Source organism: Phacochoerus africanus, chromosome 8 (assembly GCF_016906955.1).
Source record: "Phacochoerus africanus isolate WHEZ1 chromosome 8, ROS_Pafr_v1, whole genome shotgun sequence".
Classification (NCBI taxonomy): Eukaryota; Metazoa; Chordata; class Mammalia; order Artiodactyla; family Suidae; genus Phacochoerus; species Phacochoerus africanus.
In genome coordinates this window covers 47,145,834-47,164,392 of record NC_062551.1, presented here as the reverse complement: position 1 = coordinate 47,164,392, position 18,559 = coordinate 47,145,834, and the positions used below count along the sequence as shown (strand labels likewise).

Below are 18,559 nucleotides of genomic sequence, written 5' to 3'. Positions count from 1 at the left end.
TTGAGCTCAGTGTTTTCCACGTATTAACTTGATTATCTGATGAATCCAGTGAGGTGGACACTATTTCTGCTCACATTTTAGAGGCACAGAGTTCAGGACATGGGCCACACCCTCGGGCCATCCAGCTCTCGGGACGCGTGGTGCCAGTGAGCGTGTGCCAAATGAACGGATGCTCAGGGGAACGAATGAGGGCAGGAAGGACGCTGAGCCCTTGGCCTCCATGCTCCCAGCGTCTCATTGTGCAGCTGGTGGTGGCCGCGGGAGCAGCTGCCACTGCCAAGCAAGCAATCAGCGGGTGCTGCTGTGAGAGGCTCTTTGGCATGGAGGGCCCTTCATCAGTGAAGGCCAGACCCCGGCCAATGGCACCACTTCAGGTCCAATGTGGCCTGGGAAGGGCTCTCGAGCAGGTGTGGGGAGGGGGAGAGGCCCGGGGGCCATGGCCACGCTGAGGCCAGAAGGGACTCTCTTTGGTTCAGGGTGACGGGGAGTGAGAAAGGCAGAGGTGTGAGCATGTGTTCCGTGAGACAGAGGACCCTGGGCTGCGGTCATCACAGTGACCCAGATACCTCCCGGCCCTGTTTTAAGGGAGTCCCCGTCCAACAGGGGTGACTGACCCATTCCCCACAGTGACGGCCTGGGGTGAGTGGGGCTGTGATGGGGAAACAGAAGGCAGAGTGGCAGCAGGGACAGGAGCAGGCCCAGGGGAGGTGTGTGATTCAGGCTGGTTGGGGAGGGAGGACTTCCTGGAGGCAGCAGCATCTGAGTTGAGACTGAAAGGATGAGGCAGAGCTAGTCAGAGGCATTCTGTCTTTTTTTTTTGTCTTTTTGCCTTTTCTAGGGCCGCTCCCACGGCACATGGAGGTTCCCAGGCTAGAGGTCTAATCGGAGCTGTAGCCACCGGCCTACACCAAAGCCACAGCAACATGGGATCCAAGCAGTGTCTGCGACCTACACCACAGCTCACAGCAATGCTGGATCTTTAATCCACTGAACAAGGACAGGGATTGAACCCACAACCTCATGGTTCCTAGTCGGATTCATTAACCACTGAGCCACGATGGGGACTCCCATTCTGTCTGTCTTGTCTGGGTCTGTGATTCCCATGCAGGCCACCTCTGCCCTGGCCCCTCCCTCGTCTTCCCCTCATGACATGTCAGATGCCTATGTGCCAGGCCCTGCCTTTGGCACAGTCAGGGCAGTACAGACCAGAGGCGGGGGAAGGAGACACAGAGGGGAGCTTAGTGAAGCAAAGCAACTGCCATGAAACTGCCCCCACAGGGCGGGGGTGCTCTGATGTGCTCTCCGCTGCTGCCCAGTACCTAGAGCAGAGCCTGGCCCGGAGCAGGGCTCAAGAAACAGCCGTGGGATGACAGCAATGGGGGACGCAGGTGCTCTGGAGCTTAGGACGGGAGAGGTGAGCCAGCCTGGAGCTAAGGGAACCTCTGGGGAACTGGAGCAATAACTGAGCAAAGCCCTGCAGAAGGAGCAGGAGTTAGTTACCAGGAACAGGGCTAGGGGAAGAGCACGGCTGGCAAAGGGAACAGCCACATGGAACGACCTGAGGAGGGAGAGTGGTGGAACCTCAGCCATTCAGGGAGGCGGCCGTGACATAGAGGGACTGAGGTAGGGCGGAAGCCCCCTAACAACAGGGCAAGGGGTATGGCCTCAGACACTAGGTAATGGGGGGCCATGGAAGGATTTTAAGGGGGGAGGTAGAACCCCTCAAAAAGTCCCAGAGTCTCCTCCACCACACCCCCTGCAGTGTCCATGAGGCTCCATCTCAATGACAGGGGCACAGCCCCTCAGTGGGAGCCCCTGGGGTAGACACATCCCTGAAGTCAAGATTTATTGGGATTTGAGAAAATACTATGGTCTCTACAGAAAGATCAGCTACACCTGCTATTCAACACACCCGCCTCCGGCGACCAAGCAACTGCCCGTTTGCACCAAGTGGGGTAAAGAAGGGCCCTGAAGAGCCTCCCGCCAGTTCAGGCTGGGCACTGCGGCCCAGGGAGCTTGGCCCAAACTCCGACATTGCTGTTCAGTTTTAGAGCCTTTGGGTTGCGGATAAGGGATTTCAGCGTGGACTGCAGGCACGGCCAAGCCCAGCCGTGTGCAAGCACCACCTTCAGCCAACATGTGCTGGATTAACAGAGGGATGCGTGGGTCATACCCTCCCTGCCAGAGCTGGCAGACCTGGGCCAGGTCAGGGACACGCATAAATATCCACGAGACAGCCTGCCTGGGACAGGACCTGGGAGCTGGGGTTGCGATCCTTGGGGCCCTCGTGATGAGCCCTCTAGTCCAGAGGCACCTGGAGAGGCCTAACGTCCTAACGTCCTCCCTCTGGTCTCAGATGGCCCCACGCCTTGGGCAATCCCGACTCCAAGGTGACCCCCAGTACTGGCCAGCAACCGCTTGCTCCGTGGGTGACACCCGGGCTCAACTATCAGGGGCCCTTAAAGCTCCACACACTTCGTCCCCTCCCTGGGCTGACTCTGACCACCCCTGCCCCCCGCAGCCCTGGCGCCCAGACTCACGTTTCTTCTCTGGGAAGCCGTTGCCGGCAGGGGCGGCGGCGGCGGCAGGGCCGGTGCTGGAGCCGCCGGGCGGGTGGGGGTGCTGGTGCTGGCGGCGGGCGGGCAGCGTGCTGGAGGGGAAGGCGCAGGTGCTGGTGAAGAGCACGTCACTGGGCAGGCCCGGCTCCAGGCTGGCAGGATTGGCGAAGCTGGGCTCCCGACGCCCGCTGCACAGACTCTCGTCCGACAGCGTCCTCTGCAGGCTCTTCTGTGGTGACTGCTGCCAAGACAGGGGTGGCGGTGGGATGCCGGGTGTGGTCATGGGCAGGACCACGGTCACTGTCCTCAGAAGTCCCTTCCCACCCTGGACGTCTGTGGTTCTTACTCACCCAGCATCTATTTCTGCCCCCTTCCTGGTCCACACACCCTGATTTGCCCCCCAGGGATTCCTCTTCCCCCACTTTTCGCCCACCTGGTCCGGGAGGGCTGAGCCCACCCTCCTGCGCCATGAAGGTCAAGGAAGGAGACCCGAGCTGGAGCCCTGAGAGCCGGTCACCGGTGGGGACCACCCGGGACAGAGAGCTGGCGTCCCCCAGGGCTCAGGCTCGTGGGAGAGAACCCTTGGGAGACCTGGCCGCCCAGGTCCCCACAAGGGAGCGCCTGCCTGAGTACGGCCCACTAGGGAAGGCAGGGACCAGGGGCCAGAGAAGTTGCAGAGGTGGCAGGGGCTAAGGATGCCCACTGCCTTGGCCCCCCCACCTGGGGTCACAGGAGCCTGAGTGCTCCTGGGGCACTGCTTCCACCCTGGGCTCAGGACCCAAGAGCCGGTTAAGAGCATTCCTTGCCAGTCACAGGGGTACTGGTGCCCGTGAGGCTGGCTCACACTGCGATGCCGCTCACAGCTTTGGAGCCACAGACACCCAAGCTGGCTGGCAGATGCCTGGGTGGAGGCCGCCGGCGGGAAGGGGCTGGGCTGAGGGCCGGGGGCTGTGCTTCCGCCTCACTGGCCTCGCCCTGCCCCCACCTGATTCTGTGTGTGTGTGTGTGTGAGAGAGTGAGTGTGCAGGGGGTGGAGGCAGCCTCTACGCACGCCGGCGTCTCTCTCCTGCTCGGGCGGCAGGTTGTCCATGATGATGAGCTTCTTCAGGTCGTCCTCGATGGTGGACTTGTAGTTCTTCCGCGGGGAGCGGAGGTCTCGGAGGGAGGCCCTCAGCCTCGGCTGACCAAAGACGTTTTTCGTGTTGCTGTCCACCTGCCTGGAACAAGAGGGTCAGGGTCAGAGGGGTCTCAGAGGGCTCAGGCCTCTCCTCAGAGCTGTCTGGACTTTTTTTTTTTCCTTCTGAGGGCCACACCTGTGGTGTATGGAGGTTCCCAGGCTAGAGATCAAATTGGAGCTACAGCTGCCGGCCTACACCTCAGCCGCAGCCACAGCAACGCAGGATCTGAGCTGCGTCTGCAACCCACACCACAGCTCAGGGCAACGCCAGATTCTTAGCCCACTGAGTGAGGCCAGGGATCGAACCTGTATCCTCATGGACACTATGTCGGGTTCTTAACCCTCTGAGCCACAACAGGAACTCCAAAGGTGTCCTGACTTAAGAAAGCTGGCCGCCACTGGGTGAGTGACCGCAGCTTGTCTACCTCACCTGGTGAAAGTGGGACAGAGGTTTCTCTGTCCACCCACTCCTCCCACAGGCTTTCCCTGGGAACTTGCCCTGGGCCCTGTGCATCCTTGGCAGGGGTTGGGGGTGACATGCAGCGGTGACCACGGAGCAGACTCCAGTCAGGAAGACTGACGAGGAAGGAACGAACACAGAGAAAAAGACCACAGTGTGAGGGAGAGAGGTGTTTGGGAGAAAGATAAAGCCGGGTAAAGGGACAGGGATCTATGGGGATGGTGGATGGCTTTTCTGAGGGGAGGACATCTCTGCAGAAACTTGGAAGGAGGCAGGAGTCCAGCCACCAGGCAGAGGGAACAGCTAGTGCTGGGCTGTGAGGTGGGAACAAGGCTGGTGAGTTTACAGGGGTGGGGTGGGGGTAGGGCAGGGCGTAGAAGGTAAGACCTGGGGTGGGGCTGTAAGGTGTCTGCACTTCCTCTGAGCCTCAGAGGGGATCTGGGTTGCATCTGGGGAGTCTCTGATCTGGCGAGGGCTAGGTTCCCATCTGGGTTTTAATGGGTCCCAGACAGAAAAGTGACCCTTGTGGAAGAGGGCACAAAAGTAGGAGCAGGGAGACAGTGAGGAAGCTCCTGCAGTTGCCCAGGTGGGAGAGGAGAGTGACCCAGACCAGGGGTGGGTCCTACAGAGGGAGAATCCCCGAGGGAACGGTCCCTACGGACAAGAGCCGGGCCGCAGGCAGCAGGCCTCTGAGCTGGGTGCCTCGGCCTGGCACCATCTCTCTCTGGCTTCTTCATCCACCCCATGGGGTAAGAGAGCGTGTATCATGGGGCAGCTGGGACGATCCAGAGAGGAAGAAGCTGCATGTTGAGCAGGGCCTGGAGCCCCCCCTGACTGCTCCCGTCTCGCTTCTCTACTGGGCCTCCTGTTCCACAAGCTGGTTTGTGAGCCAGCTCACCCTCCTCTTCAGCATTCCCAAAGCTGACCCAGAACTGCCTTCCAGAGCACCCTGTGGTCTACAAGTCACTGAGGCATAGTCTGGGTTAAAAGCCGGAGTTCTGGAGGCAGACAGGCCTGGGTCTGCGTGCAGACTCTGCCTGTTCCTGCTGTGGGACGCTGGGCCCATCACACCACCTCTCTGTTCCTCAGTGTGCTCATCTGGAAAACATGCTGACCTCACAGCATTTTTTTTTAACAGCTGCCCCTGCGTTAAAATGGGGCATATGGAAGTTCCTAGGCTTGAAGGTGAATCAGAGCGGCAGCTATGCCACAGCCACAGCCACACCAGATCCGAGCTGTATCTGCGATCTATGCCCCAGCTTGCAGCAACCCACTGCCAGAGATAAACCTGCATCCTCATAGACACTATGTTGGGTTCTTAACCCGCTGAGCCACAATGGCAACTTCTGCATTTGAGGGTCTGCTGCAAAGTACTTAGCTAATACCTGACAGAACAGACGCTGGGGAAATGAGGGCAGCTCTTCTAACTCCACCTGAGGCTGCCGGACATGCTGGGCCGCAGTGCCCTCTCCTGCTGAGCCTTATCCCCCTCTGCTGCTCTGCAGGCTGTCACTCCACGGCTCTCTGGCCCTCCCCTGCCCAAGGCTGACTTCCAGGGCTCTGTTCACTCCACTCCTGGGACTTCCCCTGAGGTCTCCTCTTGCCTTCTGATTCTGGCGCAGCCTCTGGAATCAGGTCTTAAATCCCCAGTAAAGACCTCACCTGGGGCATTGCCATCTCCCAGGAAAGATGCACCAGGCACTACCCGCCATCCCGAGGGCTCTAGGCATGCAAATCTATGACATCTTTACAGGAGTCCTCCCCTGGAGTCGCTATTACCAGCACCTCCATACAGATGGGAAACCGAGGCACAGAGAGATCTGTAACTGTCCGAAGTCACACAGCCTGGCTGTGGAGTCAGGATTCCAGCCCAGGCCACTAGGCTGCAGGGTTCACAAGAGTCCCCCACCATGCTTGACTGTCATGTTTATATCACAGAGACGGCATATCAAAGATATATGTGGAACATAAGCACATTTGGGTTAATAATATGCTTTCATATGCAGAAAAAGAATTCTGGAAGAAATTACGTACAATAATTACCTCTGGGAAGTAGGAGTCGTATAGGAGGTGGAAAAATGAGACTTTTACTTTTCATCCGAAACCCACCCTTCTGAACTGTCTAAATTTATTTCACCCTAATCATGTGATATAATAACAATAATAAAACTAGTTTAAAAAGAGCTGACACCTAGACCTCATCATTTTATAACACAAGAAAGAAAAAGGGTCTTTGAACCCAGGAAGAAATAACATCTCCTGGGCTCCTGAGGGTACTGAAGTCTACATTTTTTCTCATTTTCTCAGCTGCCAGCCTTGGGATTTTAACAAAGGAAGGAAGGGAGAGTGGTTAGTTTTTTTCTTGTTAGGTCACATTCCTGCCCAGATGAGAATTCCAGGTCTAGGGTAATTCTGGCTCTGTCATTATTAGGGAAATGTGTTCTCTGGGCAAACAAAACGCTTTCTCTCCAAGAGGCAAACAGAAGGAGACACCCTCCCAGATACATGTTGCTCCCATGGGCGCTGCAAGGGGACTCACCTCTCCCTCTTTCCTTTAGATTTTGCCACTTCCCAGAATGCCCTGCATGAGGGAGAGCGAGACTCAGCGCAGGGCGCGCTTGCGGCCAGCAACCCGGGTGAGCGAGCAGGCCGGGCCTTCAGCTCGTCCACGCAATAAAGGGGCACCTTCTGCAAGGCCCCTGCTGGGAGGGCTGTAAAACAAGGGGCTGAAAACGTCAAAACGTGAGCGCTCACCACGCTAGGAGTTCCACCCCTGGGGGGTGTCCTTCGAAAAGGCCTGCACGAACCCAGGCGTGCCAGGCGTACCGGTATGCCCCGTGGGGTCCTGTTGACAGGGCAAACAGCATCGGCCAGCAGGGCAAGGGCGAGGCCACCCAGAATAATACCACCCAGCTGCCGAAGAGAAGTAGAGTCGACCCTCAAGACATGAGAAGAGGTTTGCCCGGATATGTCATGGGAATAAAGAAGGGATAGGTATGGCGTGAAATCTTTTTTTTTTTTTTTTTTTTTTTAATTTTAAATGGCCGCACCCATAGCACATGGAAACTCCCAGGCCAGGGATGGAATCTGAGCTGTAGCTGTGACCTACACCCTTTTGTACTAGTTTGGTTTTTATCCTATGCATGTTTCACCTTTCAAAACACAACACTGGACCTTTAACCTGCTGCACCACAGCAGGAACTCTGAGAAATCATTTTTATTTATTTACTTATGCATTGTCTTTTTAGGGCCACGCCCACAGCACATGGAGGTTCCCAGGCTAAGGGTCCAATCGGAGCTCCAGCTACTAGCCTACACCACAGGCACAGCAATGCTGGATCCTTAACCCACTGAGCAAGGCCAGGGCATACTAGTCAGGTTTGTCAACCACTGAGCCACGACAGGAACTCCTGAAAAATCATTTTTAGAACACAAAACTCACACACAGCTTAGCTTGGTATATTGAAGTTTACCAAAGTCTCAGCTCCTAATGCTGGGGACTTGCTTCCTAAAAATGTCCCTCACCACAGCCCATGAGGTCCGCCACAATCTGTGCTGCCCTGCCTCAGCCCTCATCTCTGCTCACACAGGCCTCCCAATGTTCCTTGAACATGCCAGGCATGTTCCTGCCTCAGGGCCTTTGCACTGGATGTTCTGTTTGCCTGGAGTGCCCCCCACCGCCCAGCATACACTGCCAATGGCAGGTTCTATCCAGCCAGCTTCGCTCAGCCGTCTTCTTCTCAGAGGCCTCTCCTGACTACTAGACCTTCTGGGCCCCCTCCCAGCCCAGGTGCGCTCCATCGCACCATCCCATGCTACTTCTGCACTGTCCCCATCTCGGGGTGATCTGTCGTGTGTGCTTGTGCAGGTGGGCCCACTGTCTTCTGCGTCGAGTGTCGGGAACAAGGCCAGCCACACTGCAGGCCCTCACAGCTATTCACTAAATGTGTATCTCTTGGAACCAACCTTCCTTCCAACCAACCAGCCAAACTCCCTACCCAGCTTCTTCCTTCCTTTCAACCTTCCTCACCCTCTTCCTTCCTTTTCCAACAGGCTTAAAGACTTTTATAAACAGGAGTTCCCGTCGTGGCGCAGTGGTTAACAAATCCGACTAGGAACCATGAGGTTGCGGGTTCGGTCCCTGCCCTTGCTCACTGGGTTAACGATCCGGCATTGCCGTGAGCTGTGGTGTAAGTCACAGACACGGCTTGGATCCTGTGTTGCTGTGGCTCTGGTGTAGGCCGGTGGCTGCAGCTCCGATTAGACCCCTAGCCTGGGAACCTCCATATGCTGCGGGAGTGGCCCAATAAATGGCATAAAGACAAAAAAAAAAAAAAGATTTTCATAAAAAGGAAAAAGTACAGGGATACTTTAAAAAGTCAAGCCAGAGGAACATGCGTATTCCTTCCCTACTTTGGGTTTGGGTTCATTTGCTAAAAACTGCCTTCCCAGCTCCCAGGAGCCCCCAGTTCTCTGGTGGGGCCCTCCTAATTCTACAGCAGTAGACAGGCTGGAAGAAATCTTGTTAGAACTTTCTCTCCTGGCCCTCACCTCCCTACCTCACTGCAGGTTCCACAAGGCCTGACACTGTTGGTGGGCTGCTGTGACATGTCCAAAGGGAAAAAATAAGCTGAAATTCAGTTTGCAGAGTCAAATCGATCATTTTTTTCCCCTTATTCGCTTTCTTCTGAAAGAATTTTCCAATGTATTATCTTTTTTTTTGGCTGCACCCATGGCATGTGGAAGTTCTCTGGCCAGGGACTGAATCCGAGCTGCAGCTGCAACCTATACCACAGCTGCAGCAATGCCAGATCCTTAACCCACTGTGCTGGGCCAGAGATCAAACCTGCACCTCAGCAGTGACCTGAGCTGCTGCTCAGACAATGCCAGATCCTTAACCTGCTGTGCTGCAGCAGGAACTCCCCAATGTATTTTCTCTGTTTTTTTTTTTTTTTTTTTTTTTTTTGGCCACGCCTGGGGCATGTAGAAGTTCCTGGGCTAGGGACTGAAGAGCTGCCACAGAAGCTGCTGCAGCGACAACACTGGATCCTTAACCTGGCGCAACATAGGAGAACTCCTCAATGTATTTTCTTTTTTTTTCCTTTTTTCTTTTTTGCTTTTTAGGGCCACACCCTCAGTGTAAGGAAGTTCTTAGGCTAGAGGTCAAATTGCAGCTACAGCTGCCTGTCTACACCACAGTTCACGGCAACACTTGATCCTTAACCCACTGAGCAAGGCTAGGGATTGAACCCACATCCTCATGGATCCTAGTTCGTTTCTGCTGCGCTAACAACAGGAACTCTCACCTCAACGTATTTTCTAAGTTGAGAATTCTAAGCAATAGTTTATAATGACACTCATTCCAGGTTAACAAACCAAAACCAAAACCAAAACCCAGACTGCGTGTGCATCTCCTACCTTTTTCCTTTTTCTCAAGACCTCTGGTCTCTGTAAATGTTTAAACCTAATGACCTCTGAGGAGAAAACGGACTACTCTCTGACCATTAAAAAGAAAGCGATTACCTTGTATGTACTAATATGCAACTGCCGCCGAGAAAAGGATGGCGCATACAGACAGAAGGTGACCGCATGGATAAAGCAAAAGGGGCGAGGAGGAAGCACGCCGTGGCGCCTGCGCTCCGTCAGCCTGGGGACATTTCCGCAAGGATGCAGAAGAAATGAAGCAACGGCTGCTGCCGGGGAGGGAAGCAGGACGGCTGGGGGCCGGGGAGGGAGACAGGTTTTCACTGCAAATCTTTTGTACTAGTTTGGTTTTGATCCTGTGCGTGTTTTACCTTTCAAAACATAAATGACGACAGCATCCGGAAGGAGGTACCCTCTCTCTCCACGTTCTGACCGACAGCACTGGACAGAAGCTCTACTTTGCCTAGGTTGTCTGAAAGTGCATTTGCCATGCTGTCGAATTAAGCCACTTAATTAGAAAAGAAAATGAAAGACAGAGAAATCCCAGAAGGCTCTTCGGTCAGGACCAGGATGACAGCAACTTCTTTCTCCCGCGATGGAAGGGCCAAGGTGGAAGGCGACCAATGGCTCCGACTGGGCTGGGCCTGATCCCAGCTGACTTGGAGCTCTGGCCTCCAACTGGGGCGGCTCCCCCGGGGCCGGCCTAATTAAGCTAATGAGCACCACTGTCACTGCCTGAGCTGGGGGTTCTGCCAACCTTGCCAGCGCACACTCGCCAGGTCTGCAGGCGGGTTTTCCTGGCAGGAGGGCTGGGACGGGCCGCTGGCAGGGGCGGGGATGCTGGGGAGAGGCTTGCAGAGGCCAGTGACGACCGCACACTTGCCTACCACTTACTGACTCCTTACCCACCTCTGCGAGGCAGGCCGTCCTGTCATCCCTTTGGAGGCTGGGGACAGGGGTACAGTGAGGCGAGGAAAGCAGCACTCCAGGGGAATGGAGCGTGGGGACGGCGGTTCCTGGCAATGCGGGCACCCCCTGCCCACCCCCGCCCCAGCCCCTGCCTCCCTCCTCCCTGGGGCTGCGGTATCTCCTGTGGCTACATCCCTTCCTCTTGGGCATCACCTCGCTCCACCAGGGAGGGCACTGATGCTCAGACAGTTTCTGACATGGTGACAGTGACGGAGGAGCCAGGCTGTGAACGGAGGGTCCTGTTTTTTTTTTTTTTGTCTTTTTGCCCTTTCTAGGGCCATTTCCCACGGCACTTGGAGGTTCCCAGACTAAGTGTCCAACCGGAGCTGTAGCTGCCGGCCACACCACAGCCATAGCAACTCAAGGATCCAAGTCATGTCTGTGACCTACACCACAGCTCACGGCAACTGGGGGACTGCTCTTGACCGCTTGGGTGGTGACAGCAGCAGCGACAAAGCTCACCCACTGAGCGCTCACTCCCCCCCAGGCCCCGGGCTGCCCTTCACGAGGCAGAGCGTCCCATGTACGGATGAGGATGTTCTGGGCCTGCGTCCTCAGGTGTGACCTGGGGACCCGCCCTCCCAACTGCCGCCCCATCTTGGGCACCGAACAGGCTGTTCCTTAGGAACTGCCTCCTCCTCGCCGGGCCCTGTGGCGGGGACAGGGGCCAGCAGGGCCGGAACATGTGTACCTCACGTCAGCCAGGTGGTGTCGCCGACCTGTTTAACATGCAGAGATAGGTGGTGTCCCTGTGGCTATTCCCTGGAAGAGCAGAGGCCTGTTCTTGGCTGCATCTGCCTCGTAAGGCCTCTCAGGGTAGCCCAGAGGCCACCAGGGGCAGGGCCGGCCTTTCAGCTGGGTTGAAAGCTGCCTGTCAGGGAGGAGGTGCCCAGGACGGCTGAGGAGGCAGGGCTGAGGCTGCTGGTTCTGCCGTCTGCTCTGGGGGCTGCAGCCTGGCAACCGGTTGGCCTAGGCACACCTCACCCACTAAGCCCTGGGCAGCTCAGCCTTGGTGCCGCGGTCCTCCAGGGAACTGCTCAGTAAATCCTCAGAGGCGGGAGGCAGGGGGGCCAGTTTAGAGGGAGGGAAGCTGAGGGTTTAACAATGGGGGAAGAAGCTCACGAGGGATTCCTGCCCTGAATGCAGTTCTGCTTCTCTGCAGGCTGGTGATCTCAGAGTCCCTGGACAAAGCATCCAAACAGGGCTGTCGGGCCATCCCCTGAGGCGGAGCTGCCGGCCTGCCCAGGGGCCAAGTGCAAGGGACCATCTGTGGCAGTTGCTCTCGGTCCCCTCGGCACACAGATTCTCTGTCCTCTACCAGCTGACTCTGTCTTCTCTTCAACAGACCATGTGCCCAAACACAGCCGACTGTTTCCTCCAAGAAGTCAGTCCTCAGAAAATTCGAGTCTTCCCTGTGCCGCTTGCTTGACGAGATGCCCTGCTACATTTCCAGATACGAATCCTGGCTCTGCCACTTTTAGCGGGGTGACCTGGGCTTTGCACTTCTAACTGTGCCTCAGTTTCCTCATCTGGAAGTGGCCCTGGCGGGAAGATCATGGGTCCAGGTCTGCCCAGCCCAGCAGCCGTGTTGGCCACGGCCGTTACCATTCCTCCGGGGCTGCATCAGGAGGTCCCCGACCAGAATCAAGAAGGAAGGAGGCAGATCTGTAATTACTCCTTTGGGGATAAGCTCTGAGTATGTGGGGACCTTGTGGGAACAAATGACAAAACCAACCATCATAATACTTGCGGTGATTAACCTTAACTGAAGGAACTCGGGCAACAGATTTAACCATTCTGTACCTCAGTTTTTCTTATATGGAAGATGGGGCAGAAGTACCAGATTAAATGAGTTAAAAGGGGGAGTTCCCGTCGTGGCCCAGTGGAAACGAATCCAACTAGGAACCATGAGGTTGCAGGTTCAATCCCTGGCCTCACTCAGTGGGTTAAGGATCCAGCATTGCCATGAGCCGTGGTGTGGGTCACAGACACTGCTTGGATCCCTCGTTGCTGTGGCTCTGGCGTAGGCTGGTGGCTATAGCTCCGATTAGACCCCTAGCTTGGGAACCTTCATATGCCATGGGTGTGGCCCTAAAAAAAAAAAAGATAAATGAGTTAAAAGGGGCTGGGGCTTATGACAGTACTTGGCAGGGTAGGTACCAATAAATACAGATAAGTAAGTTATGCAAATGAGTTCTGGTGCCTTAGAATAAAATTTCAGCAACTGAATTATACACAGATTAAAAAAAAAAAACAAACATGTTTAGCCTCAAATACTTTTGCTGGAAGTAAAGACAATGTTTTCTGGAAAACTAGGTTAGATGACTCAGAAGTGGCTCTAACAACGACAAAGACATTACCTCCAAAGTGCTCAGGGAGAGTGAATAAAACAGCTTTCTGAACTGGAAGTGTGTGGACAAGAGCATTAACTCTAAATTAACATGTTATCTTCATGCATGTAATTTAAAAAAATATATGTATAACTAATACATATAAGAAGCCATGAAGTTATCAGGTGTCCCCTGTGTTTTGCGTATTTAGTTTACCTATGTTTACACAATACACACACACACACAGCCTTTTTGGATGCTGTCACTGGGACAAAGGGTGCTGCTGTTTGTTTATGGCTGTCACGTATCCCAGTATATTTTCTGAGCACCTCCTATGAGTGGGGCTCGGGTGTCACTGCTCTCCCAGAACGCTCAGTCCCGCAAGGCGACAGAGAGCAAGCAGTCTCTAGGTGCCCTGGGACGGATGCTCGGGAAGGGAAGAAGTCACTCGGGTCCCTGGGAGGGAGCAGCCTGGCGTGGGGGTCGGGAGAGCTTCTCTGAGAGGCCAGCACGTCTGTGTGGAGACATGAGGGGTGGTGTAATGGGTCCCCCCTCTCAAGAGATAAGCTGAAGTCCTAACCCTTGGTGTCTCAGAATGTGACCTGATTTGGAGGCGGGTCTCTCCAGAGGTGATCCAGGTGAGTGAGGGAATAGGATCAACTCTGCTCTAAGGACAGGTGTCCTTGTAAAAAGGGGAGGTGTGGACGCAGACATGCCCACGGGGACAAGGCCACGCGAAGATGAAGGCAGAGACTGGGGTGATGCATCTACACACCAGGAAAGCCCACCGGCTGCCGGCAAATCAGCAGAAGCCAGGGGGTGCGTGGGACAGATCAGACCCATCCCTCCAGCCCGCAGAAGGAACCAACCCTGCAGACACCCTGATTCCAACCAGTAGCCTCTGGGACTCTGAAAAAATACATTTCTGCTGCTGAGCTAATAGGTCTGTGGAGGATTGTTATGGCCCAGGGGGGCAGGAGTGAGTGGGGGCCTGGGGCCCCTGAGAAGGAGGAGCAGCACGCCCACTGGGGAAGGAGTGCAGTGGGTCAGCAGGGCCTGGAAAGTGGGGGCCTTTCTGTGCACCTCATGGGGCTGGGGTGGGGATGAAGTGAGATGCGACGCTCGCATGTTCCAGTCGCTGACCGAGCACCCATGAGGTCCCGGGTGGCTACAAGTGTCTCGTGATGGCGACGGCGGCAGCACCTATTTTCCCGCAGGGGAAATGGGCAGTGGAACCGAGAACAGTGACAGAATGTCGGCAGCGGCTAGGGAGTGCTGGGAAGGCTCGTCCGAGGGGTGGCCCTGGACCAAGCCCCCAGCCAGCCTCAATGCTGGGGAGGGCATCCCGAGAACTGGAGAGCGCCACTGCAGAGGTCCTGAGGTCATTGGACTTGGCAAGTCTGCGGGGTGGGAGCAGATCCAGTGGCTGGAGTGGGAGGGGACGGTGGGGGGGGGGGCAGAGGGGGTGAGGAGGTCACACAGGGTCCGGGCAGGAGTGTGGACAAAGCACACGGGCCACCAGCGCCTGGGGCAATATACACGCTCGGCGAATGTGAGCCTTTATTGATAATCCTGGGAGCGCCTGGAAGTCACTGGAGGTTTTAATCAGGGGAGCAGAGGATCAAAATCTAGGTTCCAGGATGCCCCCCGGCTGTCAGTAAGGTGCGTGAACTGGACTCTCAGCCTGAGTTCAGCCTGCTCTCCACCATCTCCAAGGATGCCGCTGCTGTCTCCTGTGAGCTCTGCGTCACCCACACACTTGACCAGCCCATCAGGTCACGAAACACGACCTCCCAATGAACAGGATGGACTGTGGGCAGGACCCCCCTCCCACAAAGTGAAGCCACGGACCTGGCTTCCTAGGCTGCGATCCAAGCTCTGTCCCTCCTCCCAGCTGTGTACTCTGGGCCTCAGGTGCCTCATCAGTAAAACTGGGCGAATAATAGGCCCACCTCATGGAGCGGCTGTTGGGGATTCGGTGCCTGATTCATGGACTCAAGTTTAGAACCGAGCACAGTGAGTACTCGGTAAATGCTTGGTATCACCATGTTCTAACTTAAAAAGACAAAAGCCCTTTCTTTTTTTTTTTCTTCTGCTTTTTCAGGGCTGCACCCACGGCACATGGAGGTTCCCAGGCTGGGAGTCCAATCAGAGCTGTTGCTGCCGGCCTACACCACAGCAACGTGGGATCCAAGCCACATCTGCACCACAGCTCACATCAACGCCAGATCCTTAATCTGCTGAGCGAGGCCATGGATCGAACCCACAACCTCATGGTGCCTAGTCGGATTCGTTTCCACTGTGCCACGACGGAACACCCTTTTCTTTCTTTTTTTTTCCCCCCAAACCCATTTTCAACTGACCCCTCCTTTCCTCCTTCTTTCGCTTCACAGCAAAATGCCCCAAGCCAGCTGCCTCTTGTTCCACCCTACCCTCTCTCCCGCCCCCTCAACTCACTTCGGGGAGGCTCAATCCCATGCTCCGTTCTCAGGCTCATCCCACTTGACCCCTTGCCCATGTGGGCTCCTCCTCGTACAGACACTGAAAGGGCTCAGGCCAAGGGCTACCCCTTCTCCTCCCCTCCAGCCTCGTGCCTTTATGTAGACGCCTCCACTTCCCTCTCCAGCCTGACCTCTGCCCTGAGCGCCAGACTCCTACCCAACTGCCTTCTCTGTGTCTTCTGTGTGTCACAGATGTGGCCGGTCCAGGACCGAGCTCCCCTGGGCCTGCCCCCCACTCAGTCCCCATCTCAGCTCAAGGAGCATCCACCCTTCAGGCCACAACACCTGGTGTCATCTTCAGCCTCACTTTCTTTCACGCCACATCCAATCTGCTAGCAAAGCCTGCTCAGTCCCATCTCAGTTTTTTTTTTTTTGTCTTTTTAGGGCTGCACCTGTGGCATATGGAGCTTCTCCGGCTAGGGGCTGAATTGGAGCTGCACCTGCCAGCTTACGCCACAGCCACGGCAACGTGGGATCCAAGCCTAATCCGAGACCGACGCCACAGCTTGAGGCAACGCCACCTCCTTTAATCCACTGAGCGACAGGGATCACCCGCATCCTCATGGATAGTTGGGTTCATTACTCCTGAGCCACGGTGGGAACTCCTTCCATCTGAGAGAATCTACCCCGAAGCCGCCCTCATCTCCCTCCCTGGTCTCCCTCCTGCTCCAGCCCCCTCTTCTTGTGCCTGGACCATCACAGCAGCGCTCCCCAGCCCTCGGAGGCTGTGCTCATCACACAGCTGCAGGGACTCTGTGGACCTTACTAGGTCACATCCCTCCTCTGCCCCAGACACTGCCATGCTCCCCCCCCACCGGCAGATGTCCAGGCCCTCACACGGGGCCCACGAGACCCTCCGCACGCTGGCCTCTCTCGTGCTCACTCGGGTCCGACCTCACTGACCCTCCTCCCGCAGACCAAGCGCACGGGGTCTTCGCAGTTGCTGTCCCCTCGGCCTGAACCTTCTTCACCCGGACGCCACGCAGGCTGGCCACCATCTGATCCACTGCCTGCTCTTCTTAGTTACCCTATTTGTCACCTGCCTCCCCAGCTGCAAGGTCAGCTCCCCAAGAGCGGGGGTCCCTGTCAGCCTGACCACACCTGTGGACACTGATGGGCACGGAGTCCTGGTGAATGATGGAGGGAGGGAGGTGTCACCCTCCTCCCTGCCCCAAGACCCCGGGCTTGGCTTGCCCCACTGGACATCCGGGGACTTACTTCTTTGGGTCGGTGAAGGGGAGTGGCCGTGGCGGGGGCTCGTCTGTTCTCTTCCACCCTGCTGGGTGCTTGTTGCGCACGGGCTGCTTGGAGAAGAAGGACTTGGGGACTGAGGCGGAGAGCTGGAAGGCGCTGGGCTGGGCCAGCTGTGCAGGCCGCGGGGTCTCTGCGCTGGCCGTCTTGTGAACCTGAGCGGGGTAGCCGGCCCTAGAGCTCATGTCGCTGCAAAGTGAAGATGAGGGAAATTACCCACCAAATCCATCCCATGTTCCAAAAAGCCCATCGGTTTAAAGTGACTAGTGGGAAACACAACAGTTCACTCCCACAGGAGAGGTACAAGTTGCTACTGCTGTGGAAAATTCTAATACCTGGAAGTCTATGTGGAGAAAAAGGAAAGCTGCTTGCACAGTCCTGATCACACCGCAGGGATGCCCTTGGGCACGGCTGGTACCTCTGTGGGGATCTAGGTCACCCCCAGTGGGTGGACACCTCCTCCCTCATCCCCTGTCTCTGTGCACAATCCACACAGCTGAAGGTGGGGGTCCTGCCTGCCCATCTCTGGGGGAAACCATGGCTACAGTTGGCTTTATTTCCTTCTCAACCTTCTATGTTTAAAAACATACAGGTGCATACAATCAGAAAATAGGAGATTTTTTTTTTTTGAGAGTAGATAAGAGAATTATGTTTTTATGTGACTGGGATCATGCTAATAAATTGTTCTAGGAGTTCCTGTTGTGCCTCTGGGTTAAGAACCTGACATAGTGTCCGTGAGAATGCGGGTTCGATCCCTGGCCTCATTCAATGTGTTGAGGATCTGGCATTGCCCTAAGCTGTGGCATAGGCTGCAGAGACAGCTCAGATCTGGCGTGGCTGTGGCTGTGGCGTAGGCCAGCAGCTGCAGTTCTGATTCCACCCCTAGCCTGGGAACTTCCATAAGCTGCAGGTATGGACCTAAAAAGAAAAAAAACTGTTCCATAACTTGTGTTTTCTTTTTTTTTTAACCTTATATCTTGCCATATAGCTTCTTTATTTAAATATTTTTGGGCACTACAACACATCAGATACCCTTTCAGTTGATCTAGTCTAAAACCGCATCTCCAGAAAAAAAAAAAAAGGGAGTTCCTGGTAGCCTAGTTGGTTAAGGATCCAGTGTTTTCACTGCTGCGGCATGGGTTGCTACCGTGGTGCAGGTTTGATCCCTGGCCCATAAACTTCCATATGCCACAGGTGTGGCCCCCCAAATTAAAAAAAAATTTTGATCAAAAAAACCCAACCAAACAAAAAAAACCCCACCATAGCCCAATATCCCAAATGCTGGTGTGTCCTGTGGAATTAATGCTATAGTGAACCTCACACTGTTAACTAGGACTCAACCACTTACCTCACTGAGGCAAATCAACTTTTAAAACTTTCAAGTAAAAGTCCAATCTATTTCAAGTAAGAGGTCTTGAATGGGAAACTTAATGGCCTTGGAGAGTAAGTCAATAAACCCTTTTTGTATTTTTTTTTTGTTGTTGTTTTTTCAGGGCCACACCTGCAGCGTATGGAGGTTCCCAGGCTAGGGGTCTAATCAGAGCTGTAGCCACCAGCCTACGCCAGAGCCACAGCAACACCAGATCCAAGCCACATCTGCGACCTACACGACAGCTCATGGCAATGCCGGATACTTAACCCACCAAGCAGGGCCATGGATTGAACCCTCAACCTCATGGTTCCTAGTTGGATTCGTCAACCACTGCACCACGATGGGAACTCCAACCCTTTTTGAAGATGAGTTTAGCAATATTAAAGGATGAAACTTTTGACTGGGACCAAATGAGAAGATTGGCAAATCCCCCCCCCCCACCAAAAGCACAAAATTGACAAAAACAACAATTTTGGCACTCCTGAAACTGATGATCACATAGGCTTGAAAAATTGAA

At 55.1% G+C, this 18,559-nt stretch overlaps 1 protein-coding gene across 7 annotated transcripts in view; it reads right to left on the bottom strand.

The window, feature by feature from the left end:
- The window catches only part of SIPA1L3 (signal induced proliferation associated 1 like 3), a 231,914-nt gene that overhangs the window by 10,428 nt on the left and 202,927 nt on the right, over positions 1-18,559 (bottom strand). For 5 of the 7 annotated variants that reach the window (XM_047793285.1, XM_047793287.1, XM_047793284.1 and 2 more), the window contains 3 exons: positions 16,638-16,859; positions 3,610-3,775; positions 2,541-2,799 (listed from right to left, as the gene is read on the bottom strand). In XM_047793285.1, the coding sequence (XP_047649241.1) occupies positions 2,541-2,799; positions 3,610-3,775; positions 16,638-16,859 (647 nt within the window). The remainder of the gene's footprint in view (positions 1-2,540; positions 2,800-3,609; positions 3,776-16,637; positions 16,860-18,559) is intronic. The other 2 variants (XM_047793286.1, XM_047793288.1) reach the window with 2 other exon arrangements.